Source organism: Lepisosteus oculatus, chromosome 27, assembly GCF_040954835.1.
Source record: "Lepisosteus oculatus isolate fLepOcu1 chromosome 27, fLepOcu1.hap2, whole genome shotgun sequence".
Lineage (NCBI taxonomy): Eukaryota > Metazoa > Chordata > Actinopteri > Semionotiformes > Lepisosteidae > Lepisosteus > Lepisosteus oculatus.
Genome location: NC_090722.1, coordinates 7724135 through 7740915, shown reverse-complemented (window position 1 = coordinate 7740915; position 16781 = coordinate 7724135). Strand labels below are relative to the sequence as shown.

General features: G+C 37.3%; 1 protein-coding gene and 3 non-coding genes across 6 annotated transcripts; 3 read left to right on the top strand and 1 right to left on the bottom strand.

Moving 5' to 3' along the window:
* The first annotated feature begins 1862 nt into the window (after positions 1 to 1862).
* Positions 1863 to 1934, top strand: trnag-ucc (transfer RNA glycine (anticodon UCC)). Its single transcript has one exon. It is a non-coding gene; the product is annotated as a tRNA-Gly (tRNA).
* A 406-nt stretch (positions 1935 to 2340) lies between these two features.
* On the top strand, positions 2341 to 2412 carry trnag-ucc (transfer RNA glycine (anticodon UCC)). Its single transcript has one exon. It is a non-coding gene; the product is annotated as a tRNA-Gly (tRNA).
* A 751-nt stretch (positions 2413 to 3163) lies between these two features.
* Positions 3164 to 3235, bottom strand: trnat-cgu (transfer RNA threonine (anticodon CGU)). The gene has a single exon. It is a non-coding gene; the product is annotated as a tRNA-Thr (tRNA).
* A 4749-nt stretch (positions 3236 to 7984) lies between these two features.
* LOC138225280 (immunoglobulin lambda-1 light chain-like) lies at positions 7985 to 16529 on the top strand. 3 transcript variants are annotated; one of them, XM_069184965.1, is made up of 7 exons: positions 7985 to 8118; positions 8856 to 9188; positions 11724 to 12038; positions 13282 to 13386; positions 14417 to 14481; positions 14908 to 15032; positions 15859 to 16529. In XM_069184965.1, exons 1-6 carry the CDS (start codon positions 8001 to 8003, stop codon positions 14986 to 14988), a joined length of 1017 nt encoding a protein of 338 aa, XP_069041066.1. In that variant the 5' UTR covers positions 7985 to 8000; the 3' UTR covers positions 14989 to 15032; positions 15859 to 16529. The 3 variants fall into 3 exon arrangements, with proteins under 3 accessions (XP_069041066.1, XP_069041067.1, XP_069041065.1); XM_069184966.1 differs by having other exon boundaries at positions 13279 to 13386; positions 14420 to 14481; XM_069184964.1 differs by having other exon boundaries at positions 13279 to 13386.
* Positions 16530 to 16781: the final 252 nt, after the last annotated feature.

Genomic DNA, 16781 nt, shown 5'->3' with positions numbered 1-16781 from the left:
CATACAAACAGTTTTTCTTGTACTTGAATCATAGTTTGAAAATCCAAAAATTCCTGCACAGGATCTCTCTCTGAAATATGAGTTTTCATAGCCTCTGTGCTCTGTAACGCATTCACATGTTGTGGGTGTACTGGATATAGAGAATTGTAATGTCATTCTATTATGTTTAAGGATATGTAGGATGTACAGTGTACAGATGTACACTGTAGCTGACCAACAGTCTTGCTTTTCCAGATGCAACAACTGATCTCCTTCCTAGGACTAAGATTCACAAACGTACCATAACCAAATTGGCTTCATCACTCTGCTCTCCTCCCCACTAATAGCTGATGTGTGGGGAGCGTTCAGGTGCACTATGGCTGCTGTCGCATCATCCAGGTGGGGGCTACACATTGGTGGTGGTGGAGGGGATCCCCATTACCTGTAAAGCACTTTGAGTGGAGTGTCCAGAAAAGTGCTATATAAGTGTAAGCTATTATTATTATTATTATTATTATTATAATAACACAGGACAAATAAATCAACTTCTGTCACATATCAAAGGACAGGGCAAACACCGACAAACATATCATGTGTACATCCTTGTGTCCATCCCTCACAGAGCTCAGTTACTTTATCTTGGGAAAATGAAGAGCTTATTCTGGAATCAAATCTCCAAAAGAGATATTTCAAACAATACTAGAATCAGTGGACAAAACTGGAAATTAAGTCCTGGAGTATTGCAGACTGATCTTCTGCTTCTGACAGATATTTGTACACGTAATAAGTCATGAAGCTAATGATTTTGCAGTACACTATGAGGTCATCCTTGTTTGCAATATTTGTGACAGACAGCAGTAGAAATCTGTGACTCACTTCCTTTAACAGGAAAGGTGTCACCTATACACAGTACAACACTGGCAGGAGAGAGGCAGGTTGCTTTGCACAGAGCAGTGACTATCCAATCAGTATGACATCCTCAGTTTTCATTATTCTGTTGGTTGTATCGGGTAAGGACTTCCTTAACATGCCACTCCATTATCTCCAGTAATCAATGTTTTGAGAAGAATGTACCTTTATTAACTGAATTCATTTGCATAGAAATCTAAAGCTTTTATATTTAATTTTTATAGTCCTGCTAATATAAATGTCAGATGTTACATATCGATCAATTATGTGATAACCTGTTGTGTTTCTCTCTGTTCCCAGGTTTGTGTGGAGGTGACAGAGTTGATCAGCTGTCTGATGCCCTGACTGTGCTGGAGGAAGGAGCTGTGATCATACACTGCAACTATTCTACCATGAGCAACAATCCAGATTTATTCTGGTACCAACAGCATCCACAGCAACCACCACAGTATATACTTCACATGGACAGCTACAACACTTATAATTCACCAGCTTTCTCTAAAGAACATTTCTCAGCCTTTCTATCCAAAGCAGACATGAGAGTCTCTCTAAACATCTCCACGGTAAAGCTAAGAGACTCTGCAGTGTATTACTGTGCTCTGCGGCCCACAGTGACTGAAACTCCTCATTTCCTGCAGCAAAGAACACATTTTAAACTCTTTGTGAAACATATATATATAGATGCAATTCCTCCAGGCATTGCATAAGGATTTATTTTATTATAGATATCAGATTGTCAATATTGTTTATCTTTGTTTAGTTTTTTCTTGTTTTAATGAAGACAGAAGAGCTATCCCAAACAAATGAGAGTGTGAAACTGTAGAAAAAAACACTCTTTTTAGGGAATGAGACCTCTCTTAATTATACTGTGCTTTCTTTCCAGAGCTATGAGGTATGCCTTGTCAACACACAGTGGCAAATGCTTGACGTTTTTTAGAACGGGGAAAAAAGCATTCGGGTGGATCCGCGTAAGTGCGTTGGTGGTATAGTGGTGAGCATAGCTGCCTTCCAAGCAGTTGACCCGGGTTCGATTCCCGGCCAACGCATCGTACAAACTTTTTCAAACCGTTTAAAAGGCTCCTTCAAGCGCCCTGTACCATTTTCCACAAAGTAGCGAAGGAGAATGATACATTAAATGTGTTTTATTCCTCTTTACACTGAAATATGGCTTCAAAGATTTGAACTGAATTTGTGGCTTTAGAAACATATTCGTTAATACACAACAGAGCCACTTTTGAGCTGAAGTTCTCTCTCTTCAAGGTCATAACTGTGCGTACCGTAAAATCTGTGATTGACAATTTCCATTAGTGTTCTCTGCCAGTTTCCAATAAATACATCTGTGATTCGGTTACACACTTCTTGAAACTAGCAAATGAAGCAGGAAACGTCTTTTGAAGAACGGCAAAACTGAATATGGAAGCAGACGTTGTATTAACGTCTCCCTGTACACAAGCGTTGGTGGTATAGTGGTGAGCATAGCTGCCTTCCAAGCAGTTGACCCGGGTTCGATTCCCGGCCAACGCAACGGCGTCACTTTTCAAACTAATCCGCGTCCCGTTTAAAGAGCTCTTGAAGCTCGATTCAACATTTTTTACAAAGACATATGAAGTGCGTTACAAGTATAAATGCTGTTTTCAAACATTAAGGAAGTGTCCCATCATGACGAATCATCACGGCCCGTGGTCTTCTGTTCGATATTTAAAAGTTTTAGGTGCTTAAGAGTAAGATTTATCTGGGAGCGGCAACACACCTAAAGCCATTAGTAACGTATACATAATTTGATACACAGTTTATGGTGCCTCTTTAAGTTTGAGTGTTACTTGTTCATTCCCATAAATTCACTCTCTGAATAAAGGAAGCCCAAAAGCGTTTGCTGCCCTTTTCGATTGTATTGCTTGTGTGCAAGAAAGCCTCATGATACAGTCAGTTTTCAGTGCATTCACATGGTACATCCTACCTAGACTGCTCGCTTCAACAGCTTCTTGACTATATTTACATCTATATTTACCCTTATCTGTATCAATGTTTGAAAGGAACAATTTCGCTTCGTTTCTATTTCACTTTTCAATGTTGCAGAGAACACCGATAGAAATTATGATTCACACCTTAGATGGCCCGAAGGGAGAAAGTCTTCAGCTGGGAGGTGCACTTTTAGTAAGTCCTAGTTATTGTCAGGATGATCTCAGAAGTGGCAGTCTTTTCTTCCCACTTGAGAGGTTCCTTAATCGCTAATTGTTGCGGAACGGATAAAAGACTGGCAACATCGAGCGCATTGAGGCACGGACGGGGTTCGAACCCGTGATCTTCGGTTTACGAGACCGACGCCTTACCACTTGGCCACCGCGCCCACGAATTACTAATGGCGTTAAGTGGCTTCCTGCGTCCAGGTAAATCTTACTCTTAAGCACCTAAACCTTTTTCCTATCGAACAGAAGACCACAGGCCGTGAGGATTCAACAATTCAACATTCTCAAATGTATTGTTTAAACTGTCCTTTAGGACAACAACAGCTAAACGCTATCTTCGTTTTTCGTTTCGTAAACCAAGAATTATTTTAGTCCATAAAGAAACCATCCACTCACGTCGTCAGGTTGTGGGGACTCCACTCCACCAATGTGCAGCATCCACCTGAATATTGTCTTGGTACGTTCACTGAGCCTCCTTTGGAATCAACGCAGGTATTACCCTGATATTTGACCTGCGCCTCTTACAGACAGAGAACAGTTCCTGTTCTGATACTCCTGGAGGACTTTGTTACCGTTTGCTGTTACACAGACACGTTTCTGAACGATCTTCACATTCACTCTTCTGTCCGGTGAATGTACCCAAAAATATTCTTTCACTGATAATTATGTTGTAACCCCTGAATCAACAGAATCATGATCAAATATATTTATCTTTCCATGAAAAACCAAAATCTATCAAGGATTGATGATCATTCCACTCTGACTTTCTCGCCTTCTCTGGCGTATTTCCAAACAACCTGCGGAATGGGGGACATACTGCGCCCCCTGCTGACAGAGAAAAGTTACTACTCTTGTACTTAACACGAGTCTCCTGTATAGGCAAACACTGGATTCCTCACCAACCCGACCAACACCGTGAATATGGCCAGCTAGAACCAATCTTGACGATCATCCGCACAGAAGTGGCAGTCTAGGCAATAGTCAAGTTGGATTTAGCAAAGATCAAGCATTGTTTTATTGTAAACATTTAATGCAAAGTGCAGAGTGTGTACTGGTGGATAAGATACAAATGATATAAAAAAGTGAAGCTGATCTTGCTGAAACAATTAACGGGAAAGACATGGAGGCAGCTGTAAATGAGACTATGCGATGTTAGGAGAGATGTTATATTTCATGAGCGTGGACGAGTATTAACTGTATAAGTGGGAGATTTCATTTTGACCTCAGGCTCTGCGTCCGCTTAACACCTCTAGGTCAGTACTACAGTCAAATTCAAATTATAATGAGACGACAATATTATAATATTTTATATTTTCAGTGTTTGACATTAACCCGCTTACCAGAGAATGTTTTCCAGCGTAAGAATAGAAAAGAAGAATCGCTCTTTAAATTACGTTCACTAGATGACAGATTACCACAAATTTGCGTTTCGATTAAAAAAATGTCATACGCAAGACCGAATCGATAACGGGGCTTGTTCTTCTGTCTGATAGTGAGTTAAAGTCTAAATATCTAAATTAATCTTCCATAATTCTCAGATTAGAGGAGTGTTACAGGAAACAAAAGGAGCCCGAATGAATACTAACAGTATATAATGAATTGCATTTTCAGACGTCAGTGATGCTACAAATTCACAGTGAAGTACTAAGTACATACAAGATGTATTTTGCGTCGTTTCTGTTACCAAAACTTCAGAAGCCAATATATATACACCTGAACAATTATAAGAATTTTGATCACTACAAATCAAAATCAATAAAATTATCAGGATGCTTTAACTAAATGGACTGTCAAACACTTTTACACATTAGTTATATAGCTACAGTGACTGTAAAGTGAGTAGTCAGTACTTATGATGTAAAGAAAAAATGTGCCCAATTAAACTTTTATTTGTTTCATAATATATCTTACATGCTTTTTGTTTTTCTACTTTTTAGAAAATGTAACTTTATAATCATTTAAAAATATAGCCCCCCCCCCCACTGTTTATCAATGTATGGGTTTTTAAAGAATTTTTTTCTTGTTAACCATAATTAGCGGTAGGGAATTGATTGAAGTTCTATTTGACGCAGTTCAGAAATCATATAAGAGCTCGTGGCTAAGAGCTGTGTTGGCGCTGAATTGATGATGATTGCTCATCCGGTGACCTCAAGCCATGCCAGTCTGTGCTGATGTCGTTCAGGGAAAGAGGCTTGTCTACTCAGTCAGTAAGGCACTGTCACACAGTGTTACATCATTCTCTCCGGTGATGCTGTACTCTATATCATATTCTTTCAAGACTGAAGAGAAACAATGATTCTTTGCTCCTTGGTTGTTTTCTGCTTTGGTAAATATTTGTATTACTATTTTTGTTTCTATGAATATTTATTAAGATTATCATCTGCCTTTTTATTATGCTCTCCTACTTCTATTGATCATTCATTGATCGATTCCTAATGACTGATTTTTTTCCCCCAGGGATGAGTTATGGAGATAAGGTTGATCCATGGAAGGATACTGAAATAACTGAGGAGACAAAAGAGTCCAGGATCTACTGCAATTACTCTGTGACTAACAGTGCTGCTTATGAGTACCTCTTCTGGTACCAGCAGAGACCAGGGAGGTATCCCAGTTATGTTCTCCACTGTTCTAAAACAGGCAGTGGAACTGCAGATTTCAAATGTGAAGAATTTGAGAGCAGGTTTACAGGACACTTGAATCTCACAGCAAAGTTCACCTACTTGTCAATCTCAAACACACAGCTGTCTGACTCCGCTCTCTACTACTGTGCTCTGAGGCCCACAGTGAGACTGATCAAGGAGCAGCTGCTCACAAAACCCTCTGTAGAAAATGCTTGAGATAAAGTATCACTTAAACATTGTGTGGTGCCAATACCTTCCTGTCAGGGAGTCTCTTAGCGTAGAGGATAGGGCTCAGTTCTGAGAGACATTTATTCAGTGCAGAAGAGGGTGGATAACTCTATAAGAGAACAATCCAGTGCAGAGAAAAGTGGTCTTAATGGCTTGCTCTTCTCATACATCTGTATCTTATGAAACTGACAGTTTTGCTTCTAACGTATTATCATCTTTGATCATGCTTGCAGGAAAAATAAAACATGCATCACTGAGAAAAAACGGCAAATGCATTAACTCTTACAGTTGAAATTCAGTTTCCGTTTATGTTTTCTGGCATTTCACTTTATACATCTGTTTTTTTTTTTTTGTGGTCAGTCTTTTACAATACTCCTGAACACGACCAACCACCTATTTCATATGCAGCCCTGACAGCAGCATTGTCACTCTGCCCCATATAGACCTGTGAACTAGATCTATCTGTGGAGATATTTTTATCTCAACTCCGGATGCTTTAACCCACCAAGCACACAGCTCAACCTGAGAACATTTTTTTAAGGTGACAATTTAAATGTCACAGGCAGTACACTTGCTCTGCCTTTGCTAAGATCGCGCTGCAGGTACTGTAGCCAAACCGCAGTCACATTCACCAGCAAAACCAAAAGAAAAAAAGCTGAACCTTGTTCCATTTTTGAAAGGTAAGACCCTCAACACACATTCATTAATACATCTGACACGCTTTGATTATAAAAAACTTTAAACTGCAAATGCGGTAATTTACCTGTAACCAGGTAAATTATTTGTTGTCAAATAATACCTTTAATAGTCAACCTAAAATAGTAAAAGGAAAAATTAACTTTTGCGTGATAAAACACGTGAGTGGTTTTAAGTATTTGGGGTTTCTGATTCATCTATTTTCTCACCACTTCTTTCCAATTGAGGGCTTTAGGGTCCCAGCAAGTAACAGGTGCAAGAGAGGGCACACACAGGCACAACCACTCATACCAGGGCTAGTTTCCTTCAGAAGGCAAACAATCTACCAGCACATTTGTTTACAGTGTGGGAGGTAACCCACATGAACACAGTGAGAACATACAAACTCCACACAAACAGCACCTCATATCCAGACTTGAACCCCAAACCCCGGCAGTGCAAAATATCAATGCTAACGACCCACTGCCCCATCATGCCCCATCAGGCTTACTGCTCTGCACACATTTTAGTCTTCTGTACAGTAGAAAGCTCCACAGCCAAAATGTCGTGTTTCCTTTCTTCTCTTTTCAGCACGGAATAAACCTTTACTTGTTCATTTATCATCTATGTTTTATTTTACTGTGATAATAATCAGCTTTGGAATTTTTTCATTTTGAAATATGTTTTTTAATTAAATGATACTTTTACTCTTAGCAAAGCTTCAAGGTAGAGACGTGAATCAGGCCCAGCCCTGTGGATGGATTTGTGCATGTTTCTATTGCCCAATCAAAATAATTAATAGTTTTAAAAACCATTAAAGCATAAAATACTGACACAGTTTTAAAACTGTCCTGATAGGTTCATGCAAACCAAAAACTACTGTTCACACTGCATCTATGAATCAAACTTTCATTTAGCTGATTTGGGGAGTATGTCGTGCATTTTCAGTTGTTTGTGCTGTCACATCATCACTATACAGTGGGACTTTAAATATTTGCTCCACAAACCAGATATTACTGTATAACAGAAATAAAAAAGGCTGTAGTGTTGACGTGATTGAAGATTTTTTTTCGTAAGTCTATGCCTTTATCATTTGTCTCCAGATAACCAAACCTCACACGTTGACTCCTTTTAACCCAGAAATGAAAAGTCTGATCATCACACACTTTAGGTCAACAATCAATTTACTACTCTTTGAAAACCATATAGGCTTGAGAGACAAGACAAAATAAGTGTTTTTTTACACCCCTTTTCTTATACTGCTGCCAAATGTCTTTAAAAAAATACATTCAGAACTCCAAGTGCTGCAGAACAGTTAGCCTTCAATGTGAAGCTGCTGTTCTACAAAACAGACAGCACTTATAAACTGCCCACAGAAACCAAAAACTGACAGACCACCAACATGCTGACTTTTCCATTCACTGACATGAGAGCTGCCAAGCCATTGAGTGTCCCCAGCAAAAGAGCTTCAACTGCCAAGATGTTGGGGCTGCTGCTTCTGTTCTCTGGTATCCAAAAAGGTAACTCGTGTTCAACAGACGCCATTCCTTATGGAATTCAAAATGAATATTTATACTGATGGATTCCTCTGTTGGTTTGACGTGATTCATTTTTCTTTGTTAGCTTTAACTAACAAGCAATTTTTTTATCATCTCCGTTATTCTCACATTAACAGGGAGAGATTTGAAAATGATGTTTTTTGCTTTCCATAACAAAATGCGTCTTGCATGGAGTTTTGTATTCAATATGATTTCCGAGTATAAAATATATCTGATAGGTGGGTGTGGATTATATGTCTTGCTCAGGTAGAAATCCAAATCTAAGAAAAAACACAATCTCTAATTGTGAAATGACATTTAAATCAAATTAGAAATGTTCTGTAATGTAATGCACACATCCTTAAAGGAGCCAGCAGTAAAATAGAGCATGTTTTTTTCTGCAAAGTTGTTACTTCTGATATGAAGAATCTTATCTGTGTAGTGAATAAGAATGTTAATCTTATCATGTTAGTGACTTATTTTTGGCAGAAAATTTACCCAAAATGCAAGAGTAATCATTTTCAATCATTCTTCCCCAGATTTCCTCATTTCACTCCCCCAAACCCTAGGCTTAGGTTTTCTACCTCAAATTCAGATTTTTGTAATAGTTTCTATCCAATATGGACATTGCCGTAACAGAGAAAACTTTTTTTTCTGTAACAGACGTGTAAGTGTGGATCTGGTTTCCCTCTCGTTCTGCTCCTCCTTTTCTCCTCCAGGAGCAGCAAGTTCAGTTGTGGTTCAATACCCCCGGAGTCTCAAAGCCCAGGCTGGTGCTGGTGCCACTGTGAACCTGACCTGCACCATAAACGACGCAATGGCCCACTGCAACTCCACAGCTTGGGTCCGAGTGGCGCTGAGCGGAGCTATGAGAATGGACCTCTATGCCAACAGCTCAAAAAACCATGACGATATAGGCTTCAGCAAAACCCAGAGAAAGTGTCTTCTTACCATCAATAACCTCCAAGCCAAGGACTCGGGAGTCTATTACTGTGTTTACATGTATAGTAAAACTCCCTATTTTGGGAACAGCTCCAGGGTGGAAGTGATAGGTGAGTTAACATGGAATTATCTTTCGTGCAGTGATGTAACAGAAAACTCCACAGAATCTTGCCAAAATCATAACCTGACCGGCTAGAATCTCTGTCTAGATCTCTGAAGTAAGCTAACATGTTATACAGCAAAATACCACAATTGTTAATACTAGCCACATCCAAAACATGTATGATGAATATTATTTTACAGATTTATAGATTTTACTATACCAATGAGCATGTGCAAATTGTTTGTTCAACTGCAGTTTTTCCAATGAAAATAATTTAAAATACAGTTGAAACTACTGTCTTGATAATACCCATATAACCATATTAAGCATTTTAAATCCACGAGTATTAGGCAAATATTTGTCTGGTGCTCACTAGTTATTTAAAGAAAAATTCCATGAAAGCTATAAAAAATTAATCTAATCAATTATATTAATAAAATAAAAAATAATACAATTAATTAAACATCTGTTTGCATTTTTCATAGCCAACGGTCCAATTGAAAATCAGTATTCCAACTATAAAAGGAAATATAAGATTAACACTTTATCATTAATTGTTTCGATTCATCTATTATTATACATGGATATTTTCATTGAAATGATTGATTAGGCGTTTGTTTTTTTTAAACTTACATTAGGACATCACATCGATTTCTAAAGATGTTTTTTTTCCCATGGACAGTCTGAACATGTTTGTTACCTTTTTATTGTGTTGCTTGTAGCGATTCCACATTTATATGCAGTGTTGTATTTGTCTGCGATATACAATATGAAAGCTGATGTACACATGAATGTGATTTTACACAGGCATTGAATTTAGAATTCGAAAGGTAAACGCAGTTTCCATCTCAAGATGCGTTGTGAATATATGTGATTTTTAAGCACAGCTAATAATTTCTGTGCGATCATTACTTAGGTCATAGTGGCAGAAAAAGTTCAGGCTGAGAAACTGCTGTTACAATGTTGCAAACCAAAAGAAACATGGTGAAAAAAAAGTATTAGTTTTTGGAGATTTTGATAATGGTTGTAATAATTTCTGTGGAGTGATACCAGTTTTGCCCTCTTCTGTTGTAAGTACTTATTTAGTACCTGGTTTGGTAAACTGGGACAAAAGCTATTGATAAACACACAGTGTGTTTATCTAGTTCCCTTCCATTCAGACACTTTTACATTTCAGAGTTGCAGGAATTCTTACTATAAGCATGTCTCAAATTATCGCATTTACAAAAGAACTTGAAGCGGAGAATAAAAAAAGGGTAAACAAAGACAATTTGGAAAAAAAACAATCTTTCTCAGATGCAGACTTAGAACATGCTAATATACTGTTACAGTACAAATGAGGTTTTGTTCAGTTTCTTAAGTATAGGCTTAAGGCTTATAGGCTTTTAGTCTTCAAACATGCTTTCACATACAGTACATTGTGGTAAAGAATGAAAGGTTATGTTGTCTACAAGTCACTTTGTTCAACTGACTAGCCAAAGAAATCAATTTAAAAAATGTATAATGCATTTTCTCTCCAAAAATAAATGTTAAAATACAGGAACACTATTAAAATTAATCACATGCCCTAGGGGGTTTAAAAGTAACTATTTTTACAAATCTAATTTAATTAGCGATCAACAATCTTTAAGTGTGTTTAACAAATGAAAGGCAGAATACCTTACCACAAACTGAATTTAATTAGTTTATTAACCCAGGTTCTACCAATGTACATCTTTATTTGCATGTACAGTAGTTCATCCATCAATTGTAATCAACCACTTAATTTATTAGTTCAAATTAATCAATTAAAATTACTCAGATTTAAGCCTGACTTAATCTGCCCATTTGTTATCAAACAATTAATTTACAAGCTTTGCTTTCCTTTGCCTACAGTTTCTATGTCAGGTCTAAAACTGAAAAATAAGAAGCTTTTGAGCAGTTTTGCAAGAATAATTAGCTACATAAAAATGCACACATACATATCTCTTTTGCAATGTTTCATTCTTCTGTAATACTACTGTACCACTATAACACTTAATCAGATATTGACTGAATTATTGACAAAACTAGTAACAAATCTATATAAATATCAAAACAATATCGGTAACAATAACTAATCATTTCAAATTGTAGGTCTTACCAACACAGTTCAAAAAAGGTTCAATGTGTTTTAAAGTTGTTTGTAAAGTACTAAACAGGTTAAATGATACAATGAACTAAATTAAATTAAAACATTTTGCCGTGACCTGAATCAGCTGACAATGCTTTATGTTTTAAATACTCTAAACTATTTTATAGCCTATGTTTTCTTTTGTGATCCAGAAGTTATCAGTCGTACATTTTTGAAATTTCAGAAAATTGAATACTAAGAAATCCAGTTACAGGTCTAGACTGCGTAGTGTTTGTTTTCGACAAAGCAGGGCAATATCTAGTATTCCAAGACACGGGAGTGCATTTTATCATTATTCCTAAGCGGCAATACTATAAAATTATTACAATTTACTGATAAGAAAAGACACAGTGACTTCTAGGCTGCTCAACACTGCTCTCCTTCGAACAGAGCCTCCGAAGACGTCCCCGTCCATAGAGATCCTTCACCCAACATCTGATGCGGTTCAGTTTGCTGGCGCGGTGTCCCTGTTGTGTCTAGTGCGGGGAGTCTCACTACTGGAGGGGCGGGTTTTTTGGAGGATATCTGGGAAAGAGGAGACTGGGGTCACTGACTCTGGGGGCTCAGATCCCAGGAAATCTGGCCAGGATTTCATCAGGAACCAGCTCTTCATTCCAGCACACACTTGGGCCAGTGGGGTCCCCTGTACCTGCGTGGTGCAAACAGACAGCGGCCTGGATATGAGCAAGACCGTCTCTCTCGGGGGTGAGGAAAATGCCGTTTCTTGGGTGTTGAAGTTACACTGTTTTTCTTGGTATTGTGATTTTTATCTCGAGCAAGCACATTCTGACAACCCTTTCAAAATCAATTTATGACAATTCAATACAAAGACCTTTTTCTTCTAAAGTAATGTAGAAAAGGGATAGAGACAAAGTATAAAAGAAACAAGAGCAAACTGATTCTACGCTGTTATGAGGCTAGGATCCATATATTTAATAATACATCTGCCAGTGTTTTTAGTTTAATTCTTTATTAATTCCATTAGATTTGGAAACACAAATACCAACTTTCTCATTGGAGTTAAATGTTATTTTTTTCCTGCCTTATACCAGACTTCACAACAAAACACAGAGTACAATATAGTCTTCGATGTTAATTACTTGGGTCTGAATAGGCTCCACTGATTCATATGTCATGAAAGTCATTTGTTAAAATATTTTATTTTAAAAAAATACAAAACTAGAAAATTAATTTTGTGTATAGTGATAATATGTTAGACTCTTTGAAATACATTAGATTCTAAATTGCAATTAAGACTTTGAGTGCTGTAGAATGATGTACTGTAAGAGTGTAGAATACAGCAATAACAATTAGAAATTCTAAAAGATATTACAATTAGAAACATCAATACAGTAGTTCTTTAATTTATTCTATTCACAGTGGTAAACTGTAAATATAGAGACTTCACAACGGTCTAAACTAATGACGCATATATAGTTTAATATTAATAATAATAATAATAATAATAATGTTTAATTAAATTTAAATGTTTATTTAAAATGTATATTTAATCAAATACATATTTTACTTTTGATGTTATTGTAGTTGTCTTCGTTATTCAGACATATTAAGATTTGCTTGCTTTAGCTAATCTGTAAAAAGTGTCCTGTGCTTTGACAATTCCTTGACTGATTCAGCATATATTTATTAGTTGAGTACCATATTTTATGCATTCAATATTCCAAACTCTTTATTTTCAATTAGAGCCTTTTTGTCTCTAGAAAGGTTTTCACCTTTGTCACTGGTTTGACGCTGCTGTATACTGTAATTTCATGAAAAAAATACTAAGAACACAGACTCTAATGGATGGATGGAAAATCTTCCAACGTCAGGTGTTTTTGTACCATTCGTGTTTCAGTGCTAACAGATTCCAAATAAGTTGTTTTTAAAAGCAGAAACGTGATCTCTGTGAACAGACGTTTTCATCACAATTCTCGTGTTCCAGCAGATCCCTTAGCCTGCTCTTCTCTTTTCTATGGGATTGGAGCAGCAGCCTCTATCTCAATCATGGCTCTGCTCTTCCTTCTTGTCTACAAAGTCAGGAGCAGTTCCGGTGAGTGTACTGAATGAGGAATTAAATGAAAACTTTCTCAGCCCCAAAACATAAACATTTTGTAAATATTGGTTTTCCATACAGTTTACATATCAGATTTCCTGACCACTGAGTTGCGAGTATTGTGTTGTATTTTATTGAAGAAGTTTTCAACCTTTGCTGCTGTTATATGTACACGTTTGTATGCCAAATATTATGCGCATTTGTTTTCAAAAGTAATCTTATTACAAATTATACAACATATTTAGTACATCTCATAAATATACTACAATACATTGTAGTTCGTTGTGGTTAATTTTTAACATCCATATTAATAAATATATATTTTAAAATGTAAAATGAACTAATCAGTCATGATGCAATGAGTTATATATGAATATCAGATCACTATCAGCTGATATAGGTAAGTAAAATGTGCACCAAATGTGTTCCAGCTATGACTGCGAATTAGATGGGAATATATTCAGATAGTCTGCTTATTTGTATATTTTATCTGCTACCCTGAATATTCTGCGATATTCAGTGGTGTTGACAAAAGTCCAACGACATTGGTTTGTGGACCATGAAGAATTAGTTGCTCATGACAAAACTGGGCAGAATGTTGGTGTATGTACTCTAGGTCTCTCGGTATCACAGTTACTTTCAGATAGTTGTTCCAGTTGCAGTTCACACTAGGTGGTGGCAACAGTCGTGTGATTAGCTAGCTGTGAAGTTGTGAGCAGTTATGCAGAGCATTTTAGGCTGTGCAGCTATGGGTGGTGATTGCTCCTAACATTATCAGGTACTGTATATTAGCCACCCCATGTAAATGCTCCAGCCATAATTGGAGTGCAGATGTGGCTCCTTGGACTTGAAGTTTATTATTGCTGGTATGGGGCACTTTTTCCAAATGCTTAATTGTGGCATAATAAACATAGCCTTGATGCTACGCTTTATAATACAAAGTTATTGGTTTTATTCATCTGTGTATTAGAAATAGTAATGTGGTTAATTAGAATATACACATTTTCTAATAAAATTATTTTTGAAGCAGGGAGAAGAGAGAACACACCTGTCCGCTCCGGAAATACCAGTCACCCAAAACCCAGAGATATGGTACATGACAGTTCTACTCACTGTTCTCTTACACAAATTAAAAATTAAATTAAAATTAAAATTAACAGTATTTAACTAATGAAGATACAGAGGACCAGTACTTAACCTCTCTTTGTACTAACTCCTCATCTGTTTTTCTGTCCCTTTCTCACGACCTCTATGGACATGTTCCTTACCTGAATTTCTCAGATCAAGTGCTGTGAGGCAGTGTTATTGATTTCTTTCTTTCTGGATTCGTGGATTGGTCCACTGCACTATCATGTATATCAGAACAGCTCTGTCCCTAACCTGGGCAGCTTTTTTCTGACGTGACTATCCCAACATTTCCTTTTGCTGATTTTTCCCTCTTTTTTTGCCTTGTTCCTAACCTCTCTCCTGTTTTGTCCCTAAACGGTCTCTCCCTCTTGCCTGCTGTCTGACTTGCAGGTTAGAGAAGATGTGCAGTATGCGGCTCTGAAGTTTGAGCACAGGAAGCAGAGACAGCGACAAGAGGAAACGCTCACATAAATCTAGTCTTTTCATACAATCAAGACAGAGCGAGGAAAACAGAGGTAAAAGAACAGTGATTGTAGCATGCTGTGTTGTGAGGATATTTTGAAATTGTACACAGGCTGAATAAAAAGCAAAGGTTTACAATTTTTGGAAAGCAACCTTTGAAAGCTTGAGACAGTGCAAGTGAAACGGGATACAGAAATCGCAGAGAACAGATGGTAACAGTCTAATTAGATCACCTGAAGCACAGAACAAATTTCAGTGAGCACAGCCAAAAGCTAAAAACCGGTATCCCAAATGGCTCAATAAATCAACTAATAAAATAATAAAGAACATTATAAAATGATTTAAAAAGATCAGGGTACATTTAAAGACAAGGAATTCCATGAATTGCAAAAAGAGGTAAAAAAGATTTTAGTAAGATCAATAGAGAAATTACAAAAGGGAAAATCAAGACAATAACATGAAAATGGTTGATGTACTATAGTATCTTACCCATTATACTCAAGGAAATAAGAGATGTGATTCAGCCATTGACACAACTCTTAAAAGATTCGCTTAAGACAGAGGTAGTACTCATAGACTGGAAATTTCCCAAGAGTGTACAACAGTGTTCTTGAAATTCAGTTTTGCGATATCTTCCATTCCACTTCCTGTTTTTGGACATTAGTAGCTCTATTAACCTCGTGGCTCTATAAACCTCTGTATATTTAAAATCCACTGATTCACACACCTACCTCCTTTACAGCTCATGTCATCCCCAACTGACTGTAGACTGTAGGACTGTAGACCTTTCTCACAGGCTCTTGGACTTTGTTGGTTATGCAGTGATGACACGGACTTCCAAAACCAAGCATTTTAAATTGATTCTTCTTTCGTTTACAGGGCTTGTCCTTCACTCAATATTGACAATGACCTCACGTGAGCCAACACAGCCCTCAAAATTTCAACATGATGAGGAATTCCCATACTGTGAACTGTATTCCACTGGTGGTTTCCTTCCACAACACCATGCTATCTATACCACGTATCCTCAGAAAACGTCTTCAATATACAGGATGGCTACTCAAGTGGAAAGACACCTAATCAGACCTACCATATTATCCCATTTAGCTAGACACATAATCTTTGCAACATCTTTCCACAGTTTGCTGAATGCCATTTACAGGGATACTTAAGGGTTTGAATAAATGTGATCTTGTTTTCTGGAATTTTCATTCAATGTCATTCATTCATTCATGTCAATATTGCTCTGTGTGATACTAGCATCATTACAGTATAACACACTATCCCATCTGTTACTCATTCAAATAGATGTTTTTTTGTTCTTTATTTCATCAGTGTTATGAATAAACCTGAGCTTTTCGGTTCGCTCTTTTTAAAAGAAAGTCTGCTCGAACTCAGGCTCCGGGTTCAATCCTGGAGTTTATGTGAGCCTATGTGGAGTTTGTATGTTCTCTGTGCTCCCTGTGTTTCCATGGGTTTTTTTTCCGGGTGTCCTGGTTTCCTCTCTAGTCCAAAGGCACACTGGTAGGTTAATTGGTTTCTAGGAAAACTGGCTCTGGTGTGTGTGCGTGAGTGTGTCTGCGTGTGCCCCATGATGGAATGGTATCACGTACAAGGTTCATTCTTCATGCACTCATTGCTTGCTGGCTCCCCCACAACCCTGTATTGGATAAAGTAGTTAGAAAAATTGATAGATGGACAGTTTTAAGTTGGGCATTAACAGACAACAGTTCAAAAGCAAGCACACACTTTGTGTCCGTGTCTCTACTTGATAAGATGATAAGAATCCTGGTGAGCACCAT

Coding starts and splice junctions, on each gene's coding strand:
- LOC138225280 (XM_069184964.1), top strand. CDS start 8,001: ATGCTGACTTTTCCATTCACTGACATGAGAGCTGCCAAGCCATTGAGT. Junction 12,039..13,278: donor CAAGACCGTCTCTCTCGGGG/GTGAGGAAAATG, acceptor CTCGTGTTCCAG/CAGATCCCTTAGCCTGCTCT. Junction 13,387..14,416: donor CAAAGTCAGGAGCAGTTCCG/GTGAGTGTACTG, acceptor TTATTTTTGAAG/CAGGGAGAAGAGAGAACACA.